The sequence below is a fragment of the Mesoplodon bidens genome (genome assembly GCF_964165515.1).
Source record: "Mesoplodon bidens genome assembly, chromosome: 1".
NCBI lineage: Eukaryota > Metazoa > Chordata > Mammalia > Artiodactyla > Ziphiidae > Mesoplodon > Mesoplodon bidens.
In genome coordinates, this window is record NC_138176.1 from 200,328,879 (window position 1) to 200,341,422 (window position 12,544).

A 12,544-nucleotide genomic window follows, 5' to 3' on the forward strand; every position below is an offset into this window, starting at 1 on the left:
AAGACAGGGGCATTATATACTCTGGAGAAAAATGCCCAACATCACAGTGGTTGCAGAATGATGCCATGTACTTGTCTCTAGCCTAGAACTCAGGATTTAACAACATTCATACTAGCTACGTGAGATAAGCAGATGAGTACTTCAAATGATATGAGCAAAATAAATAAATGGATAAATACATAAAACATGCTACCATTTATTTTTCCTAATTTCTTGGAATAACCAAACTATTTTTCTTTTTTTGTAAGAAACATTTTTTCATTGTGAAAATTGGTATTAAAATGCTTTCATATTTAATAATGTGTACATAGATTTCTGGGTTATAATGGTCGATTTGTTCTCACCTATCAGCCGATTGTAAACATTAAAAAATGCAAAGGATGAACTGTATGGAAATATTGATCAGTTGCTCATCCACTAACTCAAGCATGTGTGCCCTTTTTATATTTCCATTATCTTCCACAGTATGCACAGGAAACTTAGATTGGAAATTTTAATTAGAGCTAACAATTACATCATGTTTTCTATGTGCTAGTTATGTTTCTAAGAAGTCTACATTTTCAAAATAATATCAATATCACATCCAGCTTACATACTAGGTGTTATTATCATTGTCAATACGTAGAAAGGGAAGTTGGGACACAGAGAGTTTGGGTCATTTGTTAAAGGTTGCACAGGAATTAAGTAGTATATATAAGTCCAGGTTCTATAATCAAAGTTCTTAAACTGTGATACTATAGATCTTACCCCCTTTAACTATTGCTTTTTATTATCTCTTTCTTCTCTCAACTACCTCTAGTTTCTAATTTACTTGAAACTCTGCAAGGGAAGCTTTAGAATATATATTCATTATGTGGAGTATGAACAGAACATGGGCACCCAGATTTTATGCTGAATTTATAAAACCTCAAAGCCAAATTATGTTTGTTAATTTTTACTTGTCATTGGCAGTATCTTGGAATTACAGATTACATTTCTGCTAATAATAGCTTGTAAATTATTAGAAGAACACCATTAAGATCCATTCCCCCTTTTCTCTTTTAATTTAAATTATTTTGAAATTTGATATTAAGTGATGATATTATATGTTTCCAAGCTGATTTTTAAAGTCATATGTATTATTGACTTTAATATTATGATACTTGGAATACAAGTTCTTTAAAAGCACCTGTAACCTAAAAAGACACAAGTCAAAAACAATATTTATGCTCGTAAGAGCTAGAGATGTATTATATATTTTCCATGGCGTCAGTTACAACCTTCTGGTTTTTTCATAGCTGATTGCTGACAGATGAGATGCTAACATTTCCAATCTATAAAGCTGAAGGAAGTACTGGGGCATGTCTTCAGGAGTTAGTAAATATTACTTCTCCAGATCCTTCCTTGCCTGTACCTTGTGGATGGTCAACATATAAATAGGGTTCTGAAGATCCTTTCTGTTCTCACATGATAACTTTCAGATGAACTGGAAGGGCACTTTTCAGATGCAAAAGCAAATCCAAATCAAAGGTAACAGGAAAAACAAAACGAAATGCTGTAGCAGATGACTTTATTATGGGTTGCACTCTGTCCTCCCCAAATATATGTTCAAGTCTTAACCCTGAGGACTTCAGAATGTAAACTTTTTTGGAAATAGGGTCATTGAAGATGTAATTAGATACTGTAAGATGTGGTCCTGCTAGAGTAGGGTGGACCCTCAGTCCAATATGACTGGTATCCTATGAAGAAGGGACAAAATGATGTGAAAACAAATACACATAGAGAAGCTATTTGACTGCAGAAGAAGGGACTGGAGTGATGCACCTACAAGCCAAGGAATGCCTGGCGCTACCAGCAGCTTAAAGGGGCAAGAAAAGACTCTCCCCCCCGCAAGAGGCTTCAGATAGAGCATAGCCCTGCCAACATCTCCATCTCAGACGTTGAGCCTCCAGAACTGACAGAGAGGTTGTCTGAGCCACCCAGTTTGGGGTACTTTCTTATGGCCACCCTAGGAAACTAATATAAACTTGGATGTAGCAGAAACTTGAAACAATTATAGATGAGTGCTGTCAATGCCATTTTCCAGTGATGAGCAATTTTCTCTTTGGACTCAGAAGGGGGTCCTAGATTTGGTCAGATCATGTGTCATACCCAACCAGTGGTTAAAGTAGTGTAGACATGTTAATGAAAACTAAAAACTATTATAAAATTAAAAAGTAAGAAACAAAACCAAAAACACAATATATTTGAATATGTCAAACATGCATAGATCCAAGTGACATGCCTTAATTATAAATCCATTTTAACTGAATTACATCATTTCTTTGCTAGAAATGTAAAATTCTAAAGAGTTTCATTCTTGAAAAATAAATTATGACAGGTATGACAACATGAATATCTTAATTAAAAGTTTTCTAACTTTACCTTAAAATTCCAGAGTTCATTCCTTGAATCCCAGGGCCTGGGACTTAGTAACTACTCATTAAATGTAAGCTGAATTAAAGAAGATAATGAAAACGGTGTGTTTTTTTAATTACCTAGAATGACAAGTCAATTTGCTCACAAGGTCACTTTGATATGAAGTCTCTAAACTAAGTTACACTATCCTAAAACTTGAAATACTTGCATAATAAGACCGATATTCCACATTGTTGGATATTTTAAGTAAACCATAAAATTAAATATGAAATATGAAGGGCATGATGTTGTGGAAATAGACAACTGATTTTTTTTTTGAAAACTATATTTCCTGTTAAGCACAGCAGCAAAATCCACCTTAAGATCCACTATAGGAATTACCATGGACTCAGCAACACTCCTCAGGGCTATCACCAATTTCCTAGTCACCCTGGAGTGGCTTCTTCTCTCCTTTGCTTCCTAAAAACCTATATATATTTGTGGAGAAATCTTATGTCCATCATTTTACATTTCCATCACTATCCACAACTAATTTACGTTCTTAAATCTGGGTATTTCAATTTCCTTCAGCAGTCTGTCTCAGTAACACACACATTAAAATATTTCTATTTTTCCAAAATGGCTCACATAAAGAACTTTTGTGTATTAAAATATTCTCTTCTCTTTAATAACAATTTGTCTATATGTATCATTTTGCTGGCAATTTTCAAAGAAATGAAATTTAATAATGTTGACATAATATTAAAATCAGATTTAATATACCTGATCTTTGATAATTAAAAAAGTACTGGAGTAGGTCAATAATTGAATACCTTCTTAAATCACTTATTTACAATATGTTATAGATGTACTCAATTGCCGTTCAGTAATGCCCTTGAATACCAGATAAACAAGCTTCCATTGACTGATAGAAAATTAAACATTACAAGAGCTCCAGGATATATCTGGAGATAGTTTATAAATTCTATAAGAGAGAACTGGCAATTCCTTTAGGTATTTAAGGTAGAGAAACCTGTCAAAGTAGGTATCTCTTTTAAATTGTACAACATCATATAAATGTTACTTAAAATTAATACTGCTGATAGAGTAGTCAATTTTTTCTCTTAAAAGTATTTTATGTCTATAATCAAATTATATGAATAAAAATATTTTTATTTATATAGCATACATTCACACAAATGTAAATATATTGCATATGCTATACTTAAATTAGCTTGTTAATTTAGTCATTAATCTTACCTGAGTTAGTTCATTGATATCTACAAGTCCATTACTGTCAGCATCAAAATATTTAAACATTTGATCCACCAGCAACTTCTTCCGAAATACGTCGTCACCGTTAGGGTTTTCATTGTCTTGTGTAACATATTTTTGATTTTGTAAATCTAAAAGCATGCTTTTCATCTTGCTGTATTCAGTGGCCTCGCAGTTATCTCCTGTAACAAAAGAACTAAGTTATTTTCAAAACAATATTATTAGAAAGGAATCATTTATTTTATTAATGTTTTAAGCTGATCTCTAGTAGATAACATACTTTGTACATAATATTTATGTTTCTATTGCATACTTTACTACTTGCACAGGAAAAAAGAATGGGCTATTTACATGAGAGGACAGAAAATTTTCATTAGTATCAAATCCAATAACGACACAAATGCTGTGTGTTTTCTCGATGACAAGGTCATTGATTCTATGAATGTACATAGAAAAACATGATAGCTTCAATTGGCTCCAATGTTTAAATACACTACCTTAGTTTAACTCCTCACTATACATGTCTATAGTGATAATTTCACAGGTTTTGAACATGAGGTTCAGGGACATGAAATGACTCACCCAAACAAAGGGTTAGATTGTGCTGGATTTTGTGCTTAAACTGAGATATATATATATATATATATATATATATATATATATATATATATGTAAATGAAAATGTATGCATTATATTAGCTGAGAATTTTCACAATATATTTTTTAGGAAAAAACCTAACTTTACAGTTGTGGTTCATTTTGACAATTAAGCTGTGACAGAATCTACAATATTTCTAAAGATGTTAAAATATATGTCTGAGAAGCATGGGGTTGAGGTCTCATTCCTTTTCCCGACAAGATGGAAAACAATCTCTTCCAGAGAGATGAGAGACTATCTTGTTTTTCAAAGACAGTGAAATGGCTTCTGTTTTTCCGCAATTTTAGTGTTTAGCAATCCTGTCAAGAACTTCTTTTTTACAAGATGTAAACTTTGTACCACAAATTAAGTGAATTTTTCACTATTCTGTTCTCAGTAAAGAATAATAATAAGAATATGTTTTCATAATAGAACAGAAATCACTGACAAAAGAGAAAAGTAATCAAGTCCAGAGGGATAGGTAACAATTTTGGTGTCTGTGAACGATGCATAAGAGGAAGGCTCCAAATACGTGTGCGTGTGTGTGTGCAGCAGGAAGAGGGAGAAAACCATTCCAACAGCCCTCCCTGGGATTTCTGTATTTGACCTTGGACCTGCCTGTCCTTTCATTTGACTGATAGGAAGGAGGATGGAGTCTGGGGGAAGTGACCTGTGTCCATCCATGATGAGCAGGTGAGAACATGGGAAATAGAATTTAAGTGCTGAACACCTTTTAACTAATATTTGAAATTTGGTGTGAGGAGATACAATTTTAGGTTGTTACACTCTAATTTTGATCAAATCAAGTAATACAATCATCAGCATGCTCTCTCTATAGATACTTTTTCCCAAATTGTAAATTCCCTGGCAAGTCCAGGTATTGAGGTAGCTGCTGGAAATCCAAAGAAAACAAAAATAAAAACATTGCAGTTAAGGCATTCACATTCTATGGAAATGTGAAATAAACAGTCCTAAAATTATGTAAAGTTTTGTAGAATTTAGAGATTTTAAATAATCGCTGTTACAGATTTTTTAAAGTAATAAATAGATACATCTATTATTAATATACAGATTACATGTAATGCAGGCTTTCTATGTGCCAGGAACTTTTTATGTATTAAATTACTTAACTCTCATGACAATCCAACAAGAAAGACTTTATAATTATCACTATTTTAAAGATGAAGAACTAAGACACAGAGAGATTAAATAACTTGTTCAAAATTACAGAGCTAGAAAGGAGCACAATGATTTTTACACCCAGGCAATATCTCTTTTAGCCTTTATTCTCTACTTTTCTCATCTTCAGAACTGAGTTTAAAATCAACTTATACATGGATTCAGTAAATTTGTCCAAGGATTATTTGAAAAGTGAAAAATAAATATAATAATAAACTCCAGGCAATATCATTGCTTAAGTTGCAGGTAGAGAAAAAAGAACTTGCAAAGGGAGAGAGAGAAAAAGAAAAGGACTTTCTGAGAAATAGCAAGAAAACTGTAAGTATTGAAGAGGAAGCTAACGAGAAAAGAACTTTTCAAGAAAGAGGGTGTGATGAAATGTTAAATGTTTCAGAGTAAAAATAAGATAAGAAATGAAACATGCTCATTAGATTCCTTAAGTTGGAGGTAATTGATGACAATAAAGGGAAATTTTAGTGAATAAATGGAAAAGTCCTATTACAATGGGTTAAAATGAGTAAAAACATAATGATGATTTGGAAATATTAAATGTTTACTACCCTTTTAGTAAAGATCAATATAAAAATATATAGAATTAATGAAAAAGAATAGATATTTATAAATAAACATCAATGTATATTAAGAAATCATGGCCTCATCCAAGAATAATTTCAAGAAGGAAGTTAAAAAATTTTAGTTTGTTGATTTGTTTGCTTTGGTAGGATTCCTATCTCAATACTTAATCAACTGATGGTGTTAGGAAAAGAAACCTGACACCTGTTGGTGTTAGGCAGCGAAAGGAAAGAAAACTTCTCCTGGACTCACTTGGTGCTCTTGGAGACCAGTAAGAGATCACCTCTGCTGTGCCTGTTCTAGACACTGAGGACAAGAGGAATGAGGTCGCCACCTGATGGTACCTATACCATCCTCCTGCTCATGAATGCAGATTCCAGGGCTGTGCTGACTCTGGACTCAGAGTGATTCTAGGGCAGTTAAAATCCACCTAGAGTTGTGTGGTCTGGAAGAAGGCAGAATCTCTGATTTTCTTTTTTTTTTTTTTCTCATTTAAGTAATAGATTGATAATTTTATTCCAACTAAACTATTTTGTGAAACAAAAAACATGCTTGATAACGCCACATGGCCAAAACATGCATGATATTCCTGTATTCTTATTATGTGCACAAGTTCTCACTTGTTTTGATTTTTTTAATTAATTTTTATGAGAGTATACTTGATTTACAATGTTGTGTTAGTTTCTGCTGTACAGCAAAGTGAATCAGTCATACATATATACATATCCAGTCTTTTTTAGATTCTGTTCCCATATAGGTCATTACAGAGTATTGAGTAGAGTACCCCATGCTGTACAGCAGGTTACTGTTGGTTATCTATTTTATATATAGCAGTGTGTATATGTCAATCCCAATTTCCCAATTAATCCCTCCCCCCTCCCCTGCTTTCCCCCTTGGTAACCATAAGTTTTTTTTTCTACATTTGTGGCTCTGTTTCTGTTTTGTAAATAGGTTCATGTGTACCCTTTTTTTTAGATTCCACATGTAAGTGATATCCTGTGAGATTCATGTTTCTCATTCTGACTCTCTGACTTTCAAATGGTCTCACCTATGTATTGGCAAGGCTTCTCCAAGACTCTACTGAACTGAGGATAATTACGTTTTATATATCTGATAGTACCACCATCAGTTTTGAGTACATGATAAGTGCTCAAAATTATAGCTTCTATCAATTATGCTTAACGCTACTTTTTCAAAGCCTGTAATTTGTACTTATCTCTTTGAAATTACACTGTTATCCTTCCCTTCCATCCATCATTAAGAAGTACCATTTCTTTTCAACATAAAAATAATCAAATCTAAGTATATAAGAATATTACTTCTCTTTTTAGCATTTATATTTCAAATTTTATTAATTTGATCCTAATATAAGCTGAAATCTTAGAAATTAAAAGGATACAAATTAAATGTTTTTATTTTAGCATCAATTCTTTTCATGTATTAGAATGCATACTGGAATTGTTTTTTCCTCAAACTATTAAACAATTGCTAAAAGAAAACTTTTACACCTTTTTAATATGTAAACATTTTTTAAATGTAAATATTTTCTAAAATGTGTTTTAGAAAAATACTTTGCATTTATAACATAAGGAATGTATGAAAACTTCAGTATGTTGATTTAATATGCATCTATGAATAAATTCATCATGGCAAACTATTATATTTAAATTCATTTTTAAATTCATTGTTAAACTGTGTGTTTGAAGGAATTAAAATTATCTTGGTTAAAAGTAGTCTGAACAAAATTAAACTTTAACTGGAGTATCTACTAAAATATGGAAAATCTAATGGTGTAAATTGTTTTATATTACATAAACTTTACTTAAAAGTTCTTATTAAAACATGTTTACAGTTACACATAAGATTAATGTAAAACTGTTATGTTTCAGATACTATTCTATTTCTGGAAATTTACTAATACAAGCACACTTACACACCACTTCACAACTTTCTACATTTAAAGAGCCATGATTTCCTCATGGAGAGGGAATTTTTTTTTTAAACAATAGACTTTACTTTTCAGAGCAGTTTTATTTTCATAGAAAAATTGAGCAGAAAATACAGATTTTCCATGTACTCTTTGCCCCCCCATATGCACAGACTCCCCCACTATCAACATCCCCACAAAAATTGATGAACTTACAGTGATGTCATTGTCACAAAAAACCCCGATATTAGAGTTCATTAGTACATAGGGTTCTTGGTGTTATATACTCCATGGATTTTAACAAATGTATAATGACACGTGTGCACCTGTATCTACAGAGTGGTTTCACTGCCCTAAAGGTCCTCTATGCTCTCTGCCTATTGATCTCTCCATCCTCCTTAACCCCTGACAAACACTGACTTTTTTACTGTCTCCATAGTTTTGCCTTTTCCAGACTGTCATAGATTTGGAATTGTATACAATATGTAGACTTCTCAGATTGGCTTCTGAGAAGTCAATTCATTTAAGATTCCTTTGTGTCATGGCTTGTTAGCTCATTTCTTTTTATCACTGAATAACGTTCCACTGTCTGCATGGACCACAGTTTATTTATCCACTTACCTACTGAAGGGTATCTTTATTGCTTCCAAGTTTTGGCAATTTTGAGTAAAGCTGCTGTAAACATCCATGTTTAGGTATCTGTGTGGACTTAAATTTTCAAATCTTTATCCTAAGGATCATAATTACTGGATTGTATGTAAGATTATGTTCAGTTGTGTACAAAATCACCAAACTGTCTTCCAAAATGGCTGTACATTGGCAGTAGATGAGAGCTCCTGTTGCTCCAAACACTCACCAGCACTTGGTGTTGTCAGTGTTTTGGACTCACCATTACAATAAGTGTGTAGTGGTGTCGTGCTGTCTTACAGAGAATTTTTTAAATGAATGAGGGACTATATTTTACAAGAAACATTGGTTCCATAACATTTCCCCCACTCTCTGCACACACACAATGTGATTTGGCTTAATTTAACATCTCCTTAAACGTTGTCGACTAGTTAAATGAAAATGATTAAAAACACAGTTAATTCAATTGACATGCTTACTGATTAATTTTGGGAATTAGTCTTACTGGAAATAAAAGGAAAGTATTGTGGGTTAAATATTAATTCTCCAAACACTTTGTTCCTTATGATGTAACTTTTTTCAATTATATGCCACATGGTCATTGACAACTGCCTACATCTATACAAGCAGTATTAAAAAGGGGTTTGATTTTCTAGCTTGGCAAATGTGATATTATAATTTCAATAAAGGTGTTCTAGTAACCAGATCACTTTTTTCTCTTTGCCCTGAAAGAACATGAATTAAAATGCTTTTGAGGGACGAGATTAGGCATCCCATGCTCTGTTTTCAATTATATTCTTCAAAGGTGACACACTTTGGAGCAAGTAGGCAGCTTAGTTCTTACTATCCCCACCCTCTCTCATCATCCTCACAAACAGAATCACATATTATAAAGATGCAGAGAATTCTGGCAGAAAACACAACAAAATAAAACAGAGCACAATACAATGATGATGGTTATCTAGAATGCTTGGGAACCTTAGTGAAAAATGTATATTTATCTTACCTGAAATAAATTCAACTTGTAATATAATTATCACAATTACTCAAGGGTGTGATTTTAATGTTTAGTGAATTAACAGTCTTTAAATCATTATCTTTATAGTTAAAACCAAGAAAATATAGTATGCTTCATATGAAAAGGCATACCTCCTATAGAATATGTGATAAGTAGCTAATGATGTCAAACAGTTTATGAAATAAGTTTTTCCTAATTAATTATTGTTTGTTTTCTGGCAACATTTCTACAAATATTTTGTACACAATATGAAGGCCTTTCATCTTTTCACATTTTTGAAATTGCTGTTAAAGTATGAGTGCATATTGCCTTAAAAATTATACTATACAGTTCTTACAGTTCTCATTGTGGTAGTCTGTGTTTTATAGAGGTTTTTAATTTTGATTTATATTATCTGGATTTATAATATTTCAAGGAGTAAAGATATATAAAAGATATTCTTGAATTTTTTAAAAAATTGATGAAAGTAATTTAAAAAATAATCAGGTTACGAAAGAGTGTCTATCCCTAAATCAAGTAGAGTCAAAACTAAGACTTGGCGCGCGCGTGTGCGGGAGGGGGCGGGTGGGGAAGGATCGCCAGCGAGATCCCGAGGCGAGGCTTGTGTGTCCGCCCGTCCTCGCCCTGGCCCCTAGCTCCCACCGGGTCAGCCCGGCTCAGCCATGATCAAGGCAATCCTCATCTTTAACAACCACGGGAAGCCGCAGCTCTCCAAGTTCTACCAGCCCTACAGTGAAGATACACAACAGCAAATCATCAGGGAGACATTCCATTTGGTATCTAAGAGAGATGAAAATGTTTGTAATTTCCTAGAAGGAGGATTATTAATTGGAGGATCTGACAACAAACTGATTTATAGACATTATGCAACATTATATTTTGTCTTCTGTGTGGATTCTTCAGAAAGTGAACTTGACATTTTAGATCTAATTCAAGTATTTGTGGAAACATTAGACAAGTGTTTTGAAAACGTCTGTGAACTGGATTTAATTTTCCATGTAGACAAGGTTCACAATATTCTTGCAGAAATGGTGATGGGGAAGAATGGTATTGGAGACCAACATGAATGAGATTGTTACACAAATTGATGCACAAAATAAACTGGAGAAATATGAGGCTGGCTTAGTGCGAGCTCCAGGCCATGCTGTATCAGCTGTAAAGAATATGAATCTTCCTGAGATCCCAAGAAATATTAACATTGGTGACATCAGTATAAAAGTGCCAAACCTGCCCTCTTTTAAATAAAAAATTTTAAAGGCCACTCCCAGGTAAAATCCGGGGGAAAAGTCATCTAAGTTTACCATGCAGTTGTTTACCAAAAATAGAGGAGGAGAGTCTTAACTTTTGCTCTTGGATTTAAGTCAAGGTGCTGTATAGAAGTTATGTAAAATCAGTATGGAAGTTCATTGTTGCTTTTCTTGCTCAGTGATTTTGGAGAAATTGATTAGTTACAGTGTGATTTATTTCTTTATTTTCTAAACTGCATTCCTATGACCACCTAAGGCACGCCTCTATGTATTGGCTACTACAGTATTTTGAAAAGTGTTTGGGACATTTCTTTAAATTATGTATAACGCAAAATGTTGGTGTTTTGTATGGATCACAAATACAGCATTCCTTAATTCTTTCTCTTATTTGTCAGAATTGTTATTTAAAGAACAAAGTATGTATTGCATGAAAACATTATGACTTTTTCTCTTAGTTTAAATAAACTCCAAGGTAACTGGACTTCTAAAGCAAAAAAGAAAAAAAAAAGAACAACAAAAAAAACTAAGACTCATGTAACTCCATTAAGAGCAGGACTCTTACTACTTCTGAACACTAAATAATCTTGTCCAATAGTTTTATCATAGTACCCAATATGTGGTTTTCAATGAAAATTGTATTGTTTGCATTGATCTTACAGAAGGTATGCTATTCATATCTGTGAAACCATAGGCATATAATGATTTTAATCCAATATATACACAGCAATTATTGTGTGCTGGCACTGTTCTAAGTGTTTTACAGACAGCTCATTTAATCTTTAAAATGATCCTGTGAAGTAAGGACAATTACTATACCATCTCCTTGAAACATAATAAGCCCAATAACAGGCTTGACATTTGACTTTACATGAAAGATTAAGAAAATTCTGACCCAATAATTTGTAAGCGCATCATACTAGTTAACTCAGACATTTCTCATGAGGTACACAGGACTCACAAGTTGCATCTATTTGTCTCTTGAGAAGATAGAGAAGCTTTAATTATTCTTTCTTTTATGTTACTCTACAAATTTGTGTGAAATTCTGTCAAGAATTTACAGTTTTCTGAGGACTGCCTGCATATATATATTCATGTATATGAATATACATATTCAATAATAAATCATGTGTCTTTTTTCTGCTACACTGAGAGAGACAGAGATCTTTTTGTTGGTAGGATTTTTAATTTCCCCAACAATCATTAGGAATGCTGCATAATATTGACAGAAATGACTCTCCAAGCCCGTCTAAACAACATAACTTCAAAAATATGAATCAAATGGAGATATTAACAGTCAAACTTGATAAACCACAATGATAGAGAACACTGTAATAATTCTAGATGGGGAATGTAGATCAAGCAGCCATTAAGCATAGTGCCTTGGTGTGGAGCAAACCCAGAAATATACTCTTACAGGAATATAGTACTCTTCTATATGCATCGGGTTTAATGCTAAATTTATATACAGTAGAAGGTTGAGGTTGAGTTACTTTCTTCCTGAAGTTTATAGTTTGGTGTTAAGTTTCCAAGTTATGAGCATAAGCATATGTCTTTTTCTGGTCACTGAATATCTTATTCAGTCAAGAGTTCATACATGTCTTGTCTCAGAATATCTCAGTTACTCTTTGTCTTATTTATTACAGAAAAATACAAAAATGATAGTAAAAAACAGGATTTCTTCTATG

The 12,544-nt window shown here is 32.9% G+C and overlaps 1 protein-coding gene and 1 pseudogene across 4 annotated transcripts in view; one reads left to right on the forward strand and one right to left on the reverse strand.

Annotated features, from left to right (window-relative positions):
* Positions 1-12,544, reverse strand: part of FSTL5 (follistatin like 5) — a gene marked incomplete at both ends in the record, with an annotated part of 533,648 nt that overhangs the window by 281,520 nt on the left and 239,584 nt on the right. For all 3 annotated transcript variants that reach the window (XM_081250998.1, XM_081250997.1, XM_081250996.1), the window contains one exon: positions 3,637-3,833. In XM_081250998.1, the coding sequence (XP_081107124.1) occupies positions 3,637-3,833 (197 nt within the window). The remainder of the gene's footprint in view (positions 1-3,636; positions 3,834-12,544) is intronic.
* LOC308626179 (AP-3 complex subunit sigma-1-like) lies at positions 10,188-11,009 on the forward strand (annotated as a pseudogene). Its single transcript has one exon. The product of its transcript is annotated as an AP-3 complex subunit sigma-1-like (transcript).